At 47.6% G+C, this 21,748-nt stretch overlaps 1 protein-coding gene across 1 annotated transcript; it reads right to left on the bottom strand.

The window, feature by feature from the left end:
* Positions 1-909: 909 nt before the first annotated feature.
* Positions 910-14,766, bottom strand: TAGLN3 (transgelin 3). Its single transcript, XM_011285960.3, has 4 exons — positions 14,441-14,766; positions 13,114-13,288; positions 3,169-3,271; positions 910-1,394 (listed from the first exon to the last, which is right to left on the bottom strand). Exons 1-4 carry the CDS (start codon positions 14,618-14,620, stop codon positions 1,253-1,255), a joined length of 600 nt encoding a protein of 199 aa, XP_011284262.2. The 5' UTR covers positions 14,621-14,766; the 3' UTR covers positions 910-1,252.
* Positions 14,767-21,748: the final 6,982 nt, after the last annotated feature.

Genomic DNA, 21,748 nt, shown 5'->3' with positions numbered 1-21,748 from the left:
GGGGTTCTGCCTCCTAAGCAGTGCTGCCCACCCCAATGGGGATCCCATAGAAATCCCTCTGGAAGCCTGGAACTGCAGAGAACAGGGTCTGAAAAGCCAACACCCAAACATTTAGGAGGTGGCAATATCTATAGTTTCATTTATTTTACCTTTTCTTAATAATTCATTATATGGATAAAAGGCCTCATCTCTCTTCTTACTAAATGAATCACTTTTTTCTTGTTTCTACTGGTAGGAAAGAATAAGATTAAACAGTGGTCTCCAAGTTTATTGGCCTTCTTAGTTTTCATACGGATGAGAGAATCTTTGGAACCTCTCCCATCTTAGCTAGATGTCTGTCTTTGGCAATTCCCAGCAGTTTTACGGATTTAGACCCTGTAAGTGAGTGTAAGGGAGCAATCTACATCGCCTCTAATGCTTGGCTTATGAAGAACCATATCAACGTGGACATCAGACCCAGGGTCCGGCCTGCAGGGGAAAGATTGGTACAGAAGTAACAACCGCTCTTTCCTTCGACCATCACCCGCTGTTTGATAAAACCACCCATCCAGCAAATACTTCCTGGGCCTCTATACGAGAGCCCCTTAAGAACTGGGGCTTCGGCTTGCTCATTCCGGGGTTCCCTCCGCCAGAGTCCAGCATCATAAGCACAAGGTAGGTACTTTGCCCAAGTGACTCAAAGACCTTGTTCTGGAGCTCCTGGCTTTAGGCTATCAGAGTGGGCAAAACTATGTCTAAACTTCCACTTCCGCGGCTGAGACACAGAACACAACCTGATCAGGGCTTCCTCAGAGAGAGCCTATAGTTGTACACCTTCAGCTTAAGCCTCATTCCTTCTTGCTGGCCCCCTAAATGGACGGAGGCCAGCCCCGCGTGGCAAAGACCCTACGGCGAAGAATGAAGTTTACGTTTTGAAGACACAAGACTAATTTGTTTATTAGGTCTGTTCTAATAAGTTGAGGAGGGGAGTTTTTGGCAAATAAATAAATAAATAAATAATCAGACAAAGGGAGACTCTTGGGCAAAAGAGGGAGCTCAGGAAGAGGAGGCGGAGTCTTTGCATAGTTCTAAATGAACACAAGGTGGCAGCAGTAGGCAACGCGGATTCTCAGCAGAAATGCAGCACTTGCAAAAACCAGAAACTGGGAGGCTTTGAGAAAGAGAAGGTCAGAAGGTGACTAACTATTTCTTTATCACAGAGACCGTGGTGTGGAACATTCGTCCTCTCTACGGGGGGGCAGGAGGCAGCATCTTACATGATCTGCCTGGGCATCCCGTACCCGGTCATGCCTGCCTGGGAGGCTCCCTTGTTGCTGCCCATCTGCAGGCCGATGACGTTCTGTCCCTGGCGAAGCTGCTCCTCTGAAAATCCTCTCCGATTCTGCTGGGCTTTCCTGGGCAGGGGAAGTGAGATGGAATAATGTCATTCTGACAGTTTTCAAGCCCTTCCCAAGACACGTAGTTAGAAAGACTCTATTGGGGTCACCAAACAGAACCCAAGGCCACCAAATAGAATAGCAGGCCCTATACTGAACTATAGTACTGATAGGAACTGTGATCCTACCCTGAGCTACAGTCCTACCTTGAGCAATGGCCACCATGGGCTATGACCCTACCATGAGCCAAGGCCCTACCCTGAGCTATAATCCTATCATGAGCTATGGTCCTACCTTGATCTATGAGTCCCTACCTGGTCTATGGCCCCAGCCTAAGCTATGGCCCTACTCTGATCATTATTCCTATCCTGGGCTATGTTCCTACCCTGGGCTATGGTCCTATCACGAGCTCTCGCCCTACTCCAAATAGGCTCTTCCATGACGCAGGAGCTCTCCACTCCTTAAAACCCAGATGATTTTTCAGAATTTCCATGAAAGAGTCAGTGGCTTCCTTTCTGAAGACTTCACTCTCAGACAACTTTCCTGTCACCCTCTCTCTCAAAGTTACCTCAAGCCCTTGTGAAAATTATAGTCAGGTCTTCTTACAAAGCATGTCATAAATCCCATTCGGCCTTTCCCTGTGTAGGGCCAAGGATTAATGTTCCCGTTTTAGAGCTGTAGGACCTAGGAGTTAAGGAGGGAAATTTTCTTACTCTCACCCAGAGGTCAGCAAACTTCAGTAAAGAGCCAGGTAGTAATTAATTTTGGTTTTGTGGGTCATATAAACCATGATATGTCACTAGCAAAGCTGGGACTAAAAGCAGAGTTTCAACTGGCCAAAATCTAGGAGATTTTCAGACAAGGTTCATTTAAAATGACACAAGGGGGTAACTTTTTATAAGTGTCTAGAAAAAGAAAGCCAGGTTAGGGAAATGAAGGGTCAATTATCTGCTACAAAGTACTCTTTTGTCTCCAAGGCCCCCTGAGCTATCGGGTGGAGTTTCACCTTCCTTGCTTCCCCAACCCTTGAAAACAAGGACAAGAAAATAAATCCTTTACTGATATGACCACATAATACATTATCCAGACCATGCCACTTTTGAAAGTGAAAGAGACAGCTATTAATAAATACACTGGGGGGTTGCCTGGGAGGCTCAGTTGGTTAAACATCTGACTCTTGATTTTGGCTCAGTCATGATCTCACAATCTGTGGGATCAAGCCCCACATCAGGCTCTGTGCAGATAGTGTGGAGCCTGCTTGGGAGTCTCTCTCTCTCCCTTGCTCTCTGCCCCTCCCTGCTCATATGCACGTTCTCTCTCTCTCTCTCTCTCTCTCTCTCAAAATGAACAAGTAAACATTTAAAAAAAATAAAGAAATACACTGGGACAACAGGCATTAACCAGGACATATGTTCCCTTCATTAAGTTCAAGAATAAATAAGTAAAATAAGTTTACTTTAGGGTTCCTTGGATCATAACAAAACCAAGTTCAGACCTCAAGCCACCTCTGAGAAAAGTCAGTCAGTCCTGCTCAGCCTCTGGAGAAACAGCACAGCCGGAGCCGGAGGGTCCCAGTATCCCACAGGAAACCCCCAATCCCTTCTGCCCTGGGTGGGCTGTTGACCTGAATGACAGCATCAGTCTTCCCTTGTTCCTGGGGAATCAGCTGTGGGGGCCCTGAGTGCTTTGTGTTGAAATAGCCTCTAGTGCTCCAGATGCTCTTTCTCGTAAAAATCACCCTCCTCGGTTGCCGAGTGGAGCGTGGGGAGTGGTGGCAGGAAAGGATATTTACCTGTGAAACCAGGATGGCTCTCCCCTGTAGCAGCCATCATCCTTGGTGACTGCAACGCTGCCAAGAGCCATCAGAGTCCTCTGCACAGCCGCCATGTCCTTCCCTACAAGCCAACAAAGACATTAAAGCCAAGCATGTGTCAGGGCTAAGGAATCTGGAAGGACGGGGCTGGTCCTCTGGGAAGGAAGTTCTGATGGGAGGCTGTAGGCCAATCCCATTCAAGAGGAGGGATACCAAATACTTCTCAAAGCCCCGAAGATAACCATAGCAAAACTTCCCAGAAAAGAACAAAAAACTACCTGGCTAGTCTCTATGTGACTCGCCCAGTTTCTAACTCATTCATAGTTGCCGAATGAATAAAACATTCCAAACACTTGTCTGCCCAGATACAAGTAGGTCCCTGCCCTGAGCAGAGGCCCTTGCCTCTATGGGTTCTACAGACTGTGGCAAGGGGAAATCCTGTGGGTAGGCTTGCGAGCTGGTCCGCAGAAGACGATTTTCCTCAGGACTGGGGGTAGGGGGAAAAGGAAACTGGAAAGGAGTTGCTTGGCTGGATTCAATGTGCCAAACCCCAGGTGGCTCCTCTCTTTTACTTTCTCTGGGTTAAAAGGGTCTAAAATCACCCATGTGCGCCAAATTGTATTCACTTGACGTATTCAATTGATTCAAAGGGTATTCACTTTGCTCTTTGGGCTGGAGGCCGGCAAATGAAGGCAAGCAAATCAACACAGAAAGCACTCAATGTGACACAAATGATAGGCCCTTTATTTTGTGCAGCTTGGAAGGAGCTAAATGGAAATAATAAATAGCTGCCGTGTGTGTGTGTGTGTGTGTGTGTGTGTGTGTGTGTGAGAGAGAGAGAGAGAGAGAGAGAGAGAGAGATGTGTGGTGTGCCCCTTCATACAGTGGGAAGGGGGGGGGGCATGCCCTGAGGAGCCCAGTGACCCTGCATCCACAGAGGAGGCAAGTGACCCTGAAAGTCAGCCTGTTCCTCTCATCCTCTCTCCTTTCCTCCCTCCCAGCTGACTGCCAGGCCTGGGGCTGGGAAAGATGCTACCTCGTGGTCAGCCCTGGATTAGACAGAGATCCGTGCACGGCACGGGGTGTGGGGTGCAAAGCTCAAGGCACAGGGTTAGCAAGGAAGGCAGCGTTCAGTGGGGTGGGTAGGGTGGGGGGGGTGAAGCTGCAAAAGTTAAGGGCAAATACTAAAAGGCCCTCGTTGCACTGAGCGAACCATCTGTGCTCTCTCCCCCCACGGTGCTGCTGCGGCTTGGTCACTGGGGAATACAGAATTACAGGAGAAAGGCAGATGGTAAACAAGACTGGAGTAGAACTCTAATGAAATAAACAATTCAGGTCCACAGAGGAAGTCCAGTTCAGGATGTCCATCTATTCAAAGAGGAGAGAGAGAGAGAGAGAGAGAGAGAGAGAGAGAGAGAGAGAGAAAGAAAGAAAAAGAGTAGATTCATTTTCCCTCACTTTTCTTCCCTACCCCATTAACCACAGGGCGGTTTCGGGGATCCTGAGGCCTGGCGGGGTTAGCTGATAGTTACAGTGCTGGGGGCGGGGGGGGGGGAAGGAGATGGGGGGAGCTGATAGTTACAGTGCTGGGGGCGTGCAGAACAGAACGGAAGTGTCTGGGCAGCAGATGGGTGGCGGAGGGCACAAGGAATCATAAGACTTAAGAGCAAACCCAGAGGTGGTTACTAGAATGACTTCTTGTAGATAAAAAGCTTTTCTGTAATTGTCACTGTGTAACGCGATCCTTTTTTTTTTTTTTTTTTTAATAGAGCTGTAGTGATGATATTCTGAGGGATCACTGTGGAAAGAGATGGAGAGAGGGTTTGCTCTTAAGCATTGAGCCATTAAAGAGAACTTACAGCAAGAATTAAGCACAGGGAGGGTTGGGAAGGTTAGAGTATACCATTCAACCCTACTCTGTACAAGGGCCACATGGGAAATCGGTTTCTGGTGGTTGGAAAGCACAGGTCTAGGAAGTCCAGGATCTGGGGGAACGTGCAGCCTGACAGCCAGCAACCCTGGAGCCCCGGGTGCAGAGGCAGGTTGTGTTAGCATAGACCCAGCCCCCTTCACAGGGAGCTAGCTGGTGTCATACACATGGCATGAAACCAGGCAGGAAGGAGGGGGAAAAGTTGGCAAGGAAAGATATATCCTGGAAGGTGGGAAAGGAAGCAATTACACGATTGGGCAGAAGAAGCTAGGGAAGGAGGCGTCATTTGACAAAAACACATTGGAAAAGTTTTCCTTCAGAAAGGTCCCAAGGCAAGAGATTTGATATAAATTATAAGCCAGATATTTTTATACATGGTATCAAACCAGTGGAATTGATATTATTCCCTCCAGTGTATGAACGGGAAAATGAATTCAGGGAGGTTAATTAACGAGCCCAGAGTCACTCGGCAAGTAAACCAGAGCCTGGCTCTAGCTCAGGTGTCTGAACGCAAAGCCCACAAACAGTCCACTAGGCCACCATCAGCCATGGGTCCCCACTGCAGGTTGGTTGTGGTGGCACATTCCTTGGTGATCAGCGATAACCTGCAGGGGTGGCAGTGGCTGTGTGAGGACCAGGCCGGAGGGAATGCACAGGGGGACAAAACTGGGTCACTGTTCTTGCGCCCCATAAGTTCAACAGTACCAACCCCGAGAGCCATAAGTCTCTGAGCGTTTTTGTCGGAATAATTTCTCCAGGTCGCAACTCAAATAAGGTTAAAGCGAGAAGGAGGGTTGGGGCCTAGAGTCCCCCATCAGTGTGCGGGTCAAGTTCGTCCTGGCCAAGATTCTAAGTAACACTATGAGCAGGAATCTGCCCCTCTAACTTGTCTATCTTGCTTTCCTGGCATGTCTACTCAGCTTTCTTTTTTTTTTAATTTTTTTTTCAACGTTTTTATTTATTTTTGGGACAGAGAGAGACAGAGCATGAACGGGGGAGGGGCAGAGAGAGAGGGAGACACAGAATCGGAAACAGGCTCCAGGCTCTGAGCCATCAGCCCAGAGCCCGACGCGGGGCTCGAACTCACAGACGGCAAGATCGGGACCTGGCTGAAGTCGGACGCTTAACCGACTGCGCCACCCAGGTGCCCCTCTACTCAGCTTTCTAACAGACATCCCTCATGAACTCCAGCACGAAAGTGCTGAAATGGCGAGAGGGCCTTCTTCTAGCCTCACCTCTCTTGCCAGTTCAGAAGCCCAGATCACATGCTGCTGGAGGGAAGGGACCATTTGTAGAGGCTGATTTCTATAACTGGGGGTCACATATTAAATGTCCAAAGGAGCAGTGAGGTTAAGGAAGATCTGTGAATCTTATAACCATCTGCCTAGAACACGGCCTACTTCAGAACAAGGTTTCCCAAGCCTCTTGGACTATTTATGGGGTAGTGGGGGGGACATCTCTTTAAAAATATGAATTTTGAGGTCATTCCCCTTAGAGATGGATTCAGTAGGCCTGGGGAGAGGCCTGGGAGTTTATATTTATAATAAGCTCGCCAGGTGATTTACACCATTAGGCAAGTTTGAGAAGCACGGTGGCTCTCAAACTAGACTGATTACCAGAAATACCTGAGAATGAGGGGCGCCTGGGTGACTCAGTCGGTTAAGCATCTGACTTCTGCTCAGGTCGTAATCTCATGGTTCGTGGGTTCGAGCTCAGAGCCTGGAGCCTGCTTCAGATTCTGTGTCCCCTCTCTCTCTGCCCCTCCCCAGCTCACACTCTATCTCTCTCTCTCTCAAACATAAATGAACGTTAAAAAAAGAAAGAAAGAAAGAAAGAAAGAAAGAAAGAAAGAAAGAAAGAAAGAAAGAAAGACCTGCGAATCTTAAAAATTCTGATTCTGGAGCAATCTCCTGAGATGACTCGGATACAGCCAGATGGAGAGGCAAGCATTGTTCCACTACTTGGGTTTTCACTTGTTAAAAACATTGTGAGGTCTAGCACACGGTAAGTACTACACGCTATTCCTTAAGCAAAAACTCCTCCCTTCGGAGACATCTTCCGCAAAGTCAAATGGTAAAGTTAATAATTAGAAGGGCTCTGATCCAAGCTGGGAGCCAGCTCGGAGTCCGGCAGCTTGGAATCTCTTTGCTCCCTGAAAGCTACACCCTAGATACTTTGGCAAGGCAGCCTGAAAACACTGCTCAAGGCTATTCTTCCAAGAAAAAAGAAAAAAGAAAAAAAAAAAGAAGACTGTCCTAAAAGGAGTAGCGACTACTGGGAAGGACTGGGAATTTTCTAGATGCTGAGTCCTTGGTGGTGACCTAAAAGTGAGACCACTGGCCATAAAAAGGGAAGTGACACATGGAATCGGAGGGGCCAAATGTGCGTTACCAGCTCAGCACTTTGATCAGGGGAGCTGGACTCTTCTAGCCTCCTCTTACAGGAGGGACTGATATTTAGACTTGCAATTATAAAAAATGAGATGGTGGTGTAGCAGCCTCCCTTGTACTCAACCTGGCAAACCTTTGCTCAGACAACTGAGTGGGCCCTCTTTCCTGCATTAGCACAAAGCGGTGTTTCCCCAAGTGTGGTCTTGTACTTCAGACTACTGAATGATAACTTCCGGGGGGGGGGGGGCGAGGGCTCTGCAACCATAAGGCTCTCCCGCCCCCCCCCCCAACCAGGGATTCTTATTACCCATAAAGTTTGAGCACTGTTACCATAAAGGGAGCCTGCCTGGGATTCGCTGTCTCCCTCTTTCTCTGCCCCTCCCCTGCTAGTGCTCTCTCTCTCACTCTCTAAATAAATAAATAAGTGGTTTTAAAAAATACAAGTGTTTCACAGTTTACAGTCAAAACTTTTGCTTCAGAGCTACTTTGTTTTGTTATCCGCCTTGACTCATCTGTGTTTCTCTTGGAATACTGGCTGTTTTCATCTTTCTGGTATCATTTCTGTTTTCCTTGAGTAATAACTTAGGCACAGCCCCCAATTCTCCCCTCAAGATTGAGAAAATATTGCTACGGTCAAAGGAGAAATGTCAGAGAGTAGGCTGGGCTTGCTCTGTGAGCTTCACAAACTTGCCTTTTCTTTCTTGCCTTTTCTTGCCTTTTCTTGCTTGCCTTTCTGCAGACACTCTGTTGGTTCTCAAAGCCAGGTTCCCAGACCAGCAGAAGCAGCATCACCTATGAATTGGTAAGCAATGCAAATTTCTGGGCCCTACCCCGGATTTAATACCTCAGAAACACTGGGGCTGTGTTTTCGTAAACCTACCAGGCTTGAGGTTGAGAACCACGGCTGAAGGAAAAACCCGCCAAACAAAGTCACGAGCAGCAGAGGCTGTTCTGACAGAAAAGGAGACGGCAAGCAGCAGGCACGTTATGATGACTCAAGTCACTACAGGTACCTCACAAGACCCCCAAGTGTCTTTCGAGTTGGGTGAAGTGTTTCCTTGTTCTTGCTGTTACGGAATGACACATATAGAGCCACCTCCCCAGAGAATATATTTGGACTGCCAGGTACTCCCCCCACCCAATATAAACCACACTCTTCCCCGACTCCTAGTCATCAAGGAAAGGGAACAGGGGGGCAGGGCAAAACCATGTGGCCAGGATCCTTGTCAGTAGGACTCCTGAGAAAAGTAATCAGATTGGATTGATCTTTGAGTCTTGCCTGCTCTGACATTCTAGAATTCTACATGTCTAACGCTTGTTCACCATGTGGCTATGCAAAGAAACCAAAAGGTAGTTGCTGATGGACTTATAGTATAAGGGGGAAGGAAGCCAACATTTATTAGGTGTCTATTAGCCAGGCACGGTCACAGGCATTTTATACATTTAATCCTTACAAGAACCTTCTGAGGAAGGTGCTAGACTTATTTACAGAGAAGGAAACTGAGGCTCTGAGTAGCTGAGCACTGAAACAAGTTCACAAAGTTGGCATGTAGCTAAAGAGCTTCAACCCATCTGTCTCACTCCAAACTCATGCTCTTTTCACTGTACCAAGATCTTCTGGGTCTGGAATTGGCAAAGCAATATATTCTGGGGAAAGATGTCAAGAGGGTAATGACCACAGGATAGAAAAAAAGTCAGAAGGTGACCCGTGAAGCCGGCCCCTCCATACTGGAGGCCGGCCGATGCAGTGAAGGCACCACACGACAGACAGAGGGCCAATGCCATCCAGGCAACACCACCGGCTTCTGTATGAAGCCATTAGTGAAGTCCATCTGTTCCAAGGCAGAATATATGCCTTTCCAGCCTTGCTCCCGCCACCCTCATTTTCAATTTGTCCTAAAAAGGGACAGGGCAATGACTGTAGTAACGTTTACCTTGCCACCGTATATTATGCTCTACGGTTGCCAGACACTTTGCTAAGCAACTTCTAATGCATCATCCCCTTTAATCCCCAGGTCAACCCTGTGAAATAGCTGAGAAAATCAAAGCTTAGAAAAGTTAATTGATAAGTGGTGGACCAGAGATGTGAACCAGGCGGTCTTAGAAATTTGTGTTGTACCACCTTCCAGGGTAAGTTTTCTTTGAGTCTTTCTGACCAGCACACCCCCTAGTTCTCCCGTGTTCTCTCTCATTCTCTGTCTTTCTCACACACAAACACACATACTTCCTTTTCCTGCTCCTCCCTCGTCTCCTTCTCACTTTCCCTCCACAGAAAAGACACTGACGTCTAAGCTCCGGTATGCTCTCCTGAGTCATGGGCAGCTGAGACAGCCCCACTCCCACCCCCTCCCGGCACCCTCCACAAATCCAGAAGGAACCTGCCAGCATCCACCTGCCCTCATGCAAGAGAAAGACTTCTTCGGTCCTCTCCCAGGGCTTTAAGCGGCCCCAGCTTCCTCCCCAGCCCTGAAAGGGATTGCCCATGCCCAGCTTCCTCCCAGAGGAACTTCAGTAGCTCTGTTTCTAATATCCTTTGGTTGGGTTGTTTTCTGGGCCGTTGTTCAGGCCCGGGGTTCCTTTTTAAAGCCCAGGACCTTTTATTCTGGTTGCTCCTAAGTCCATTCCAAACATCTCACTGTGCATCGAACAGGGGTTTCAGGATAATGGGTCCATTTGGGGCCCCTCCTGTCTAACTGAAGCCTAAATGGGAGGGCGTCTTGCAAGCCTGGCCTCCTGCAGCTTCATTTGTCTGCAACCTCAGAGCAACATGGAGTCACTGGGCAGCTGTGGGCAAGCAGAACCCTATTGGGAAGATGCCAAGCAGGGGAGATGGGGGGCAGGGGGCAGAGAGCTGTTGAGCATAAAGTGCCTGCAGAGGAGGAAGAGAAGTGCCCAAGCGAGAAGGGCTGGACCCGCAGCAGCCACAGTGCGTGGCATCAGGAGGGAATGGGAATAAACGGAAAACCACCGTCGGAGCAGTAGGGGGGATGCGGCATGAAGCTAAGCAAATGGCCAGCTTGATAGCTGTGTGAGTAGACACGGGCACCCTCACGCTGACACATGCCGACCCTGCCTTGCAGCATCCCTTTGATTCAGGCTTGCTCATCCCCAGACACGAGCGACAACTGGCTCTGGCAGGAAGCACCCAGCCTCTCTCACTCAGTACCCTGGGTCTCACCCTGGCCTTGCTCAAGGCCAAGCCCACCCCTCCCTTCTCTGCCCAAAGCAACCCACTTTCCTACCTCTTGCTCCATTGTATGGTAACCAGCTCTGGCTTCAGCCTCGGTCAGTGATCCAGAGGCCCCCTCCCTTAGAATGACTCTTCCAGAACCTCAGTCCTCCCATGAAGGGGCCCACGGGAGGCCGTGGACACTCCCAGGCATCTGCTTTGTCAGTGTCAGTCATGGTTACCTATACTCGGTCAGCCACCGAGTATAGTATAAAGGAAGTGAATCCCCTTCCTTTTTTCCTTTAAAGCTTCATCCTTTTTGCCCTGGCTCCATGTCTGCCTGGTTTCCTTTTTCTAGGAGTATTAACCTGGCTTGGAGCCCACCTGTCCACGACCCTACCTTAGGCGACCACAGACTCATTCATGTTTCTTGACCTCCCTCTCCCTTAAGAAGTATGAACACACAGGGCTGGGACAGGTGGTGTAGACCTCCCCCTGCTCTGTTAATCAGGGACCGTGGCTCCCTACACCCCTCCTCATCATTGCCAGCACCTCCGGGATGTAAAGTTTATGTGCGTGATCTCTGATAAAAGTGGAAAGGCAAGTAAAACATCATCAGTCGCGTAAAGACAGAGAAGCAAGCTTGGGGTCCACATCTCCCACAGACTTCCCAGTTTCCTTCTCTTCCTACATACTTCCTGCACTTGGTGGGGGGCTCACCCTTCTATTCACATGAACTCCTAATACAGGGGCTCCACCCTTCTGTCCCACACAGTCCTGACTCCTCCTCCTCCTTCTCTTCTTCATCCTCCTGTTATGACTCACCAGCACACTCATGGTGCAGGTGCAGGAAACAGCCTCCTGGTCAAAGCATGACAGGGCAGACTAGTTGAGGCCCTATTTTCTGGCCTCAGAGAGTTCGAGTTTGAGCCCCGGCTCTGCTAATTACAGGCCATACGATGCGTACAAGTACTCATGGACAAGCTTCAGCTTCATCCTCTTTGAAATGGGAAAATTAATAACACCTCATATAACTGGAGGAGAATTAATTGGCATTACACAGTAAAGTACTTGTTCCACGCCCACAGTACGGGGAGATAACAATAGGCAGGGGCTCTCTTTATTAGCTGGGAAAATCATCATCGTTTTGGTCTAAAGAGCAAAAACCAAGTCTCAACTGTGACATTCACGAGATTTGGAAGTGAGTAGCCAAGAAGTCCAATGGCTCGGCCTGAAGGTCTGGATATCTGACTTTCTAAGTAATGGCAAAACACAGGTTACGTGATGGGTGTCTTGGGATTTTAACAACTCACGTGTGAGAGAAACAGGAAACACCAGCTCTCTGCCTGACACAGAGGGGGTGTAAGGGTTAAGGAGGCAATCGTTTCTTTAGAAGTTGTTTCGTAGGATGGTCCTCTGCTAGAAATCTGTTTCATCCATCATCTAAACACCTCTTGAAATACCATGTCTCCCGATCACAGGAAACTTACCCCCTTCTCACTATCAGGGGGGCCATTTGGGTCACTGCCCTGGGCATCCTATTGGGCGCACCACTGATAACAGCTAGGGACTGAGCATGAATGAGCAGAGCCTACCTGGAAGGCCTGCTTGAACTGTTCCATAGCTCCAGTGCCCGGCCAGCCTGGCGTGGAACCGTTGCACGGATGGGCACACACATTCGGGCCCAGGGGAACACTAAGCACTATGACCACAGGTCCCAACTTCTTGGGCCGTGTCTCCATTCACACCATTTCCCCCAGTAATGGTGGACTGTCAAATACGTCCAGAAATGTGATTTGACGTTTATGCCTCTTAAGACTTATGCCTCACAAGTCAATTCACAAATGTGAAAGAAAAAAAAAAAATCACGTTTCACACTTTCTGAGCAGAATATGTATCTGGAAGGGATAGTCACCAAGCCCTCAGATAATAGTTTTGTAAAAGGTTGGGGTGCTCTTGATTTCTGACTGAATGACAGACCTCACCAGGCGGCTTTGTCTACGAGCCCTGTTGTTGCCGGTGAGTCAGAAGCACGCTCACCACCCCCCCCCCCTTCTCTTCCAGTAGCTACCATTTGTTCAGAAAGAGTACGTTGTGGGAGGGGTAACAGGAATGAAAGGCATCCATGTAACCATTTTAGCTTTCTCTCCATGGAGGCTTCTGTTTACGTGCTGGTTTGCTGAGGTCCCCCGCCATGTCCCCAGGGTGCGCCTTCCCTCAGAGGAGGGTAGCCTTGTCAATAGAATATCACAAAGCGGTAAGCTAACAGTGCCCCGGGGTCACAGCGGATAACCCCCATTCCACCCCCACCCTCCACCCCCACAGGGGCACACACAGGCATAAGGAAGAACACCGTGAACAGGTTTCCCAAAGAGATGGCCAAAGTGGGGGGGGGGGGGAGAGGGAATAACCCCAAAGGCATGAGGGCTGTTTACCTTCCCATAGATCCACCGTCTGAAAAATGTCAGTGGTCCTGACACCGTAGATTTCTGCAGCTTTTAGGAACTGGGAGATTTGCTCCATCTGCTTAAAAGCCATCTTTGATTCTGAGATCTTGGGAATGGGCTCCTGTCCCGGTGGGTATAAACTGTTTATCAGCTTGCACAGGACCTGAAGAGAGAAAGGGGAGACAAAATCAATGTTTCCCTTTGTATTTATCCATCATTAATGCAAAGTGAGTCCTAGGCCTATAGCGCAGTTTCCGGGTTTGGGCAGAGGCAAGTCTTGCGCCCCAGGAAGGCACGGCTCCGGGCTGGGTGGCCAGGGTCGCACGCCAAACCCCAGAGACCCAGGTGGCCTCACTCCCAGGGCTGCTCCTGGCTACAGTGGGTCCTGCATCCTGGGAACCCCCTTCCCTGCTGGCTCCTCCCTTCCTTTCTCTGGGGGAGAGAAAGAATGTTTACAAATAGGGAACAATGTGTGATGATGAGCCCGTGATTTCCAGACTTTCAATGGAAGGAGGAGAGGTCAAATAATAGAATCGAATATTATTTCTTCTCTCAAAGGGCAGATCAGAATCAGCCTTCAATAACTCAACCCATATGTGCCCATGAGGTATAAAAGAGCTGAACCGGGTACCCTCCTCCTAGATGCTTGTAACCCAAGTCCTGGGCGACCCAACAGAAACGTAGGATAGCTGTTATGTAACAGTAAATCACAGCCTGCGGGGAAAAGATGGGCTTGTTCGAATCAGCAGTCTCCAACCCCCAAACGCACGAGAGCATCTGGTCAGAAAAGCAGTTACCAAGTAAGGATTCCCTTCGGTTTCTTGAGAACCCATGCATTCAAGACATCCAGCACCCCAGGCAGCATGGCTTGGGGAAGGATGGGAAGGTGGTTAGTCTCTCTGACCCTTTCTTTTGTTGTACTTTGTAACTAACCCATTCCGCGGGGGGGAGGGGGGGGAGGAATAATTATCCCCCCCCCCCCCCCACGCGCTGATGGACCAAAAGTCTGGAGAAATCTAAGGGAAATCCTTATCTGATTATTCCCACTGGAGAAAGCAAAAAGGGCTTTTAATTTGGCAACAACTCCCAAGGAAGCTGCCATGTCTCAGGTGGGTGGAAGTCCTTAAGCTAGGAAGGGAATTGTGCGGGGAGCGCAGACCTTCCACCCCGAAGAAATAAAGGCATTTCCATTCCCACCCCGCGAGACACAGAGTTTGGCAGCCGCAGCTCCACCTGCAGCCTCCTGTTAGAAGAGAAAGTCCAGGAGGGGTTCCCAGCCCACTGCCCTGGCCACCAAGATCGCCGCCGGCCTTACCGTCCCGTCCATTAACCATTTCTGAAAATGGGCCCTGCCGGGGGGCGGGTGCTCTATGTCCTCGGCGCACTGCAGGATGATCCAGTCCACCAGCTTGTTCTCCAGGTCCGCATCGTACTTCTGCTCGATCTTCTCCTGCACCTCTCGGCTTAAGCCATAGCTCGGGCCCCTGTTAGCCATCTCTGGAAGAGAAGAGAGGACACGCGCGGCATCCACACAATAGCAGCAGCGGCCCGGCTCCCTGCGAACGGGGGCTGGGACGTGGCTGGGCGGCCTGGCCCAGCAGCAGCAAAGCGGGCAGAAAGCCGGGCGTGGTTTAAATCAAGGAGCCAATGAAGCCACTGGGGTTTCACCTACCAACGCGAAGGGAAAGCGCAGCCACGCGCCAGTGACTCTAGAATAAAGCCCCTGCTGGTCCAGGGGGGCTGGAACGCCCCTCTCGGTCCCGCCTATCGATGGGATGAGATGAGGTGATGTACAAGGACTCACAATCAAGGCTGAAACCCCAGGCAGCAAGGGGGCTGGGTGGTGGTCGTGGCGTCCCCTCTCCAGAAGCACTTTGCAGAGACGGGGATCCTGAAATGGGAGAGAGCAGGTAATTAACAGGAAGGAAGGAAGGCCGCCTTGACGTTCAGTTGCTGATGCTGCATGGCGCCTGGAAGAATGGTACACTGATTCGATTTTCTTCTAGCTGAGGAGGGTCAAACCGGGGCCGTTGCTAAGAGCCCTCCAAAAAGCCAGCCCTCTTGTATGTCAGTCAATCCCGCCCACCTCCCTCCCGCTGAGAGCTTCTTTCTGGCTGCACAATTCTTTCCCCTCCTCTGGGGGAGACAGCCGATTGTATACACGGCCGGAGCACAGCTGCACAAGGCCTGGGGCCTAGGGGAGGGTCCATTCTGTCAGCTGTCCATCTGTCAGGAGTTGCCAGACCACTTTCCCTCTGCCCTGGGGTAACAGTTGTCTGGCTGGACAAGAGGGGAGGGGCTGAGAGCTGCATCCATTAACTTGTTCAGCTGCCAGCCAGATTTCAGCTGGAAACTTCCATCCTGGCCGTAACTGTTGTGCCTCAGTTTGACTTATCCAAAGAATGAACCTTTTAAATGCTATTTTTAATAGAAAGATACTAAGAGCATGTTCTATAAAGAAACAAAGCTCACTGTCAATGTACTAAGAGCTCGTGGAGTGAAAGGTTTTGGTAGCGTGTAACCATTTCATCTGTGTGTTTTAGTCAAGGACCTGTCAGGCCCCACTGTGGTAACTGATTGGTCAAACAAGACCGGAGGAGTAATCAACTTAGATCTAAGTTGGCCTGAAATTTTTATAACTGCTCAAGAATTTGGCAATCTGTCTTCCTAGACTGTAAGTGACTTGGGGGTAAAGTCTCATTGGTGTTGTGTGAGTCTCTGGGTCCTTTTCATGAGAAAAAACACTCAAACATCTGTTCTTTTGCTTCATGCAGCAAATATGATTTGAGCACTTAACTATGCCAAGTATTGTGCTGGAGAAGAATCAAATCGAATTCTTGCCCCTGGAACCAGTTGACTTGGGCACATTAGATAAAGCAATTCTGGTGCACAGGAAGGTAATCTTTGTCCCTGTGCAAAATTGGTTGAAAGCTAGGCAGGGAATGACACCTCAAATAATACATGTATGGAGAGGAATCTCCTACCCACTGGGGCCTGGACTAGTGAAAATGTAATCACTTTGTAGACATGTGGGCAGTATGCCTGAGAAAAAGACTTTGTGGTCAGTAGCTGAAGGCCTGGAGAGAGAATTTTGAAACATAAAGGTCTGGGAGAGAACCAGCTTTGAGGAGAACAGTGGGCTTAGAAAAAGGCACCGAAAGGACTGACTAATGCTGAATGGAATCATCGGTTGAAGAAGCTCTAAAGACGGCAGAACTGTCTCTGGAGCCTGGGGCTTAGGGGAAGAGCTTAGAGCAGGGAAATTGTCAGCAGAATTTTGGAAGTTACTGGGTTGCATCTTGGGTGGCAGCAGTAAGGTCAATGAGGTCCAAACAAAAGACATGTTACTTTCTCTGTGGCTGGAATTGCTCTAAGGAAGAGGTTGGCTTGTTATATAAAGCTAAAAACAATTCTGAAAGATGTACATGTACATTTACCTTCCTTTTTCTTCTTTTTCTTCTTTCTTCTTTCTTTCTCTTTTCTTTATCTTCTATCCTTTTTTCTCTTCTTTCTTTCTTTCTTTCTTTCTCTTTCTTCTTTCTTTCTTTCTTTCTTTCTTCTTTCTTTCTTTCTTTCTTCTTTCTCTTCTATCCTTCTTTCTTTCTCTCTTCTTTCTTTCGCAGATCTTTTGTACCCATTTCCTTCCACTGTAACAAAATAACTGCAACACTTTAAGTGAATGATTGAGCTCATGGTTCTGAAGAGGATACAGTGGCAAAGAGTGGGAGCCACAACAAGGAGTAGGTAAGAAGTGTCCAGCAATCCACAGGAAGTTGTCCGAGAAAACAGTGCTTGGTCCCTGGGAGATACGGGATCAACTTGACATTTACTGAGTGTCTGCTAGTATTATAGTTAATTTTTTCAACAACTTTTTTAAAGGGCCTATGTATCTGAGTACCAAAAAAAATGCATGAGACATGGCAACATGGTCTAGTAGCAAAGTTAAACTGGTAAACAATAAATGCGAGCCAGGTGTCATGCTAACAACGTGCACAAGGTGCTCAGAGGAAGGGGGTAGGGGATTGGGAAAAGGGTTTATAAAGGAGATGACTTTAAGCCTCAAAAGATGAATGGGTGTTTGCCAGGTGAATGGGGAGAGGTGTTGTCAGGTGGATGGGTTGCAGCAAGAGGGGCTGTGAGCGTCAGGAACATGGCTGGCAAAGGCAGCTTATTTAGGCAGGCGCAAATGTTCTAATGTCAACAAAGCATAGGATTAAGGAGAAGACACGCACAGGAAGAAAAGTAAGGCTTGGATGTCAGACAAGCTCTAGACCATAAAGTTGTCTGCTTGCAAGTGCCCATGGTTACATTTTCAGGAATGTTGAGAGCCACTTGTCACTCAGCCATTATAAGCAATTGAATTATGTAAATTTACACTTAAGTAATTTACAAATATTGAATACTCAGAACAGATCGCTTTTATTTTATTTTGCTACGTATTACTATTGCCTGTGTTTTTTGAGAATATTATTAGGTTTATTGTCTCTATATGGTGTATATACTATGTAATGGTTTGCAACTGGCCACGCTTCCCAGCTTCGGTGGATTCAGTGACATCACAGTGGTAGCTTCAAACCAGCCATAACAGGAGCATTTATGGCATGGATGTTGGCAAATTTGTAAATCAGCGTGTTCTTGTTTTGTTTTCTTTGCCTGGAAAGCTAGTTGTTAAATATTTACCAGCCTTGCCTGCCACTGGACTTATGCAAAACAGTTTGAATTTTTTCACTGAGAACGAGAATCATCTCGTTTCTTAGCAATCATCTGATTGATTTGGATGAAGGAAAAGGGGGTGGTCAGTATGACTCACAAATTTGACCTGTATAACGGGTGATGTGGTGCCGTTATTGTAAGGGGACTTGCATGTGGGGAGGTCCATATAGGGGGAAGATGACAAGGTTCATCCTAACTGCATCTGGAAGCTACCATCCATCCCAGCTCATTAGATAGTTGATTTTATGGATCTGGGGCTCAAGACAAAAGTCTGGGGTGGAGGAATGAACTTGGATCACTGCATACGAGTGGGGTTAAAACCAGGAGCAGGGGTGCTTAAGCTAAGTAGCCGGAGAAGAGGGCCAGGGTTAGAACTCATGGGAATGCTCACGCTGAAGCAGTGGGTGGTGAGAAGGAGGAGCCAGCAAATGAGGGGACACAGCAGAGTCAGAGCCGCCTGGGGGTAGGCAATATCAGCACAGAGCTCCTGACCTCAGTGGTCCTGTGAGAGAGGCAGGCTGGCATATATGTGAGAATCTCAAAACGGTTAAGTTCTATCAGAAAGGTGAGAAGAGGGGCGCCTGTTCAGGTTAAGCGTCTGACTCTGGATTTCAGCTCAGGTCGTGATCTCACGGTTCAGGAGTTTGAGCCCTGCGTAGGGAGTTCAAGTCTCAGGTCGAGATTGGGATTCTCTCTCTCTCCCTCTCTCTCTGTCCCTCCCCTGCTCATGTTCTCTCTCTGCGTCTCTCAAAATAAATAAATGAACGTAAAACAAAAAAAGGTGAGAATAGAATGCACAGAATGAACTAACTTCTTAGAAACTGAGGTGGATATAAGTTGGGAAAGGCTTTCACTGGGGAACTGACATTTGATTTGAGCCTTTTATTTTATTAGTATTGTTATTTTTAATTTTTTTAGTAGAAGAAATTTTGTTAGCAAACCCCTGAAAGCCCAAGAAAAGGGAGACCCCACATGTCTGGAAGGATAATTTCCTCAAAAGACACATTTGGTTAAAAAAGAAAAACTGCCTGCCTCTTCCTAGGTATATTTTCTAGATGTACCAAAGTGCCACATTAAAAAAAAATTTTTTTAATGTTTATTTATTTTTGAGAGACAGAGAATGAGCAGGGAAGGGACAGAGAGGGAGACACAGAATCCGAAGCAGGCTCCAGGCTCTAAGCTATCAGCAGAGAACCCGACGCGGGGCTCGAACTCACGAACTGTGAGATCATGACCCGAGCTGTAGTCAGTCACCTAACTGACTGAGCCACCCAGATGCCCCATACGTTTTTTTAAATCAAACCAACCATACTACATGATTATGTTTCTAAATTAAAGATTACTTTTAAATGTGTATTTAAAAGGGATCTTTAAAAGGTGTATCTAAATTCCTCCCATCTTCTTTCCTTCAGAAAATAAGAGTTCCTTAGTTATTTGGGTTTTTTTTTTTAAAACAGTTTCAAATTTAATGAAAATTTGCATATTCCCTTTGGGCACTGAATAGTTTGGTGGCAGAGTCGTGTTCTCCTTGCCATCTCCATGTTTTCTAAAGCTCAGCCATGCCCAAGGCTCTTTTCCTCCTCTCTTCCACACAGAACTTTCTATTGGCTGTTCAGGGAACAGCATACTGTTTAGATTCGGTCTGGAGATGTCTCTAAGCTCAACAGATGCAGCAAAAGCAAACGTATTCTGGGACCTCACTTAGCCTTCCTTACCGATGGCGTTTGCCTTATCTCTTTCCACTGCACATGCTGACATTGTTAAGAAGGGTCATGTCACTTTTAACATAATGCAGGAGTTCTAGGGGACAAGGGACTGAGGGGCTGCTGGTTGTTCAAGCATTTTCTGTGTCCCTGGATACGTGGCACGGAGTGGTTTTAGAGAAAAAAAGAGAGAGAGCGCTTTGGGGAAAAAAACCCACTAATTAATTAACGATGTACTAGATACAAAATCATTTGGAATTTGTGATGTTACCTTCTGCAAAGCTAGGTTAAATTTTAAAATTGGCTTTCCCTCTCTTCAGATAGTGAAGGGTCCTCCTCCTCCCCTTTTCTAACCTTTGAAGGTTTGAAAGGATAGCACACGACTAACAGGCGAGTGAGGTGTTGTGGAAGCCCCGCCCACTTCCTTGCCTCTTTTCCTTTCTAACCCGCATGAATTATGTCCACCAGTTTCTCACCGGCCTGTGTTCAGTGCACAATAAACGTGAAGAGGCGGTGACTCCTATGTGTATGTGTCATTGTTCTAAATGTACAGTAATTATTTAATCCTTATGCTTTTATTACCTAACTTTATGTAGTTTTGCAGCTGAGGAAACTTCCAGGTTAAGTAAATTGCTCTTTCAGTGTTTGTAAATGGTGAGCCAGGATTTAAACCCACACTGTATAGTCTGTCCCTAACCGTTATGCATATTGCCTCTACAGGTGTGCTGCAAATCTCTAAGCATGCTTATTACATTACGATGTGTAACCTCAGAAAACTCTCATGCGCAGGGCCCTTTTCTCTTGTCTTTTGAATCCTTGTGCCTAGGCAGTATCTGGGCGGAACAAGCGCCGGAATGGCCACCCTGCCGCCTGCTGTCAACTCACTCTAGCACCAGGCACCGTGGCACGTGCAGGATTCACGTGCATTTGATTGGTAAATAATTTCTGTTCACTATGAAAGGTAACTCCTAGATTGTAGTCCTCGAGGACATTAACCTGTTTAGTGTCTGTGTCAGGGGTCCTGAAGGCCACCCATAGGTTTGATGATTTGTTAGGATTCACAGGACCCAGCACATAATTCTACTCACAGCTATGCTTCGGATACAAAGCAAAATCTGTCAAGGAAAAAGGCACATGGGGTGAAGTCTGGGGAAATGAGGCACAAGCTGCCAAGAATTCTCTCCCAGTGGTCCTACCAGATGAGCTGACGTTCCCTCGGTCACGAGTTGTGACAGCACACGCAGTGCTGTCCACTGGGTAGTTCGCGACATTCAGTGCCCAGGTATTGGGAGCTGGTCCCTTAGGCAGTCTCTGCCTGGCACCTACCACAATTCCAGACTCCCAAAAGGAAAGGACTTCAGCACAAACCATACTGTTCATACAAGGTCGACAGTTTAGGTGTAGTGAGCCACGTTTACCAGTTCTGGGAATGGCGGAAACTTCCTAAAAGCCAAGTTCTCAGATGCTGGTCAAGGGCTCACCTTGTAAGCAGGCCTCTCTAAGGCTAATTCTTTGGCTCAGGAATTTCATCCCAACAATTTTCTCTATATGGGTCACGTTATCAACTTAGTAAGTTTCACTTTGACAGACATAACCTAAGGCTAAAGGAAATCCAGCCAAACTTAAAAGCTAAGACACCAACTCAATAATATTAAGGCTCACTACTGCACAAGTCCACTTTAGTTCTTGAAAACACCTTTATAAATTGCATTTCATATTTTCTTACTGTCTCTGCACTTCAGAAAGCCCTGACTTAGATGGCAATCACTTGGCCATTTGTACTTAAGGCACATTTTATTAGAAAAGGAAATGTTTCTGCAAGTAGGCAAGAATATATAAGGATTAACTGCCTCTTCAGAATATGCAAATACTCCATTACTAAGATCAAATCCCATTTAAATGACAGATAAAGTCAAAATTTAGAAGTGATAGATTTCCTTTGTATCATTGTGAAGTTTTGAGCCTTTGAAAAAGGAGAACCTTGGTGCACCTGGGTGGCTCAGTCGGTTAAGCATCTAACTCTTGATTTTGGCTCAGGTCACGATCTCACGGTTTGCGAGATCAAGCCGAGTTGTACTCTGTGCTGATAGTGTCGAGCCTGCTTGGGATTCTCTCTCTCCCTCTCTCTCTGCCCTTCCCCCACTTACATACATGCACGCTCTCAAAATACATAAGCTTCAAAAAAAAGGATAACCATAATTTTAAAC

Source organism: Felis catus, chromosome C2 (genome assembly GCF_018350175.1).
Source record: "Felis catus isolate Fca126 chromosome C2, F.catus_Fca126_mat1.0, whole genome shotgun sequence".
Taxonomy (NCBI): Eukaryota; Metazoa; Chordata; class Mammalia; order Carnivora; family Felidae; genus Felis; species Felis catus.
Note: the sequence above shows the minus strand (reverse complement) of the source record. Positions and strands in the feature narration are given on the sequence as shown.

Excerpts from the sequence above, each read along its gene's own strand:
- TAGLN3 (XM_011285960.3), bottom strand. The coding sequence starts at position 14,620 with ATGGCTAACAGGGGCCCGAGCTATGGCTTAAGCCGAGAGGTGCAGGAG. Across the intron at positions 13,289-14,440 it reads AATGGTTAATGGACGGGACG|GTCCTGTGCAAGCTGATAAA; the intron begins GTAAGGCCGGCG and ends TTCTCTCTTCAG. Across the intron at positions 1,395-3,168 it reads GAGCCATCCTGGTTTCACAG|GAAAGCCCAGCAGAATCGGA; the intron begins GTAAATATCCTT and ends TCCCCTGCCCAG.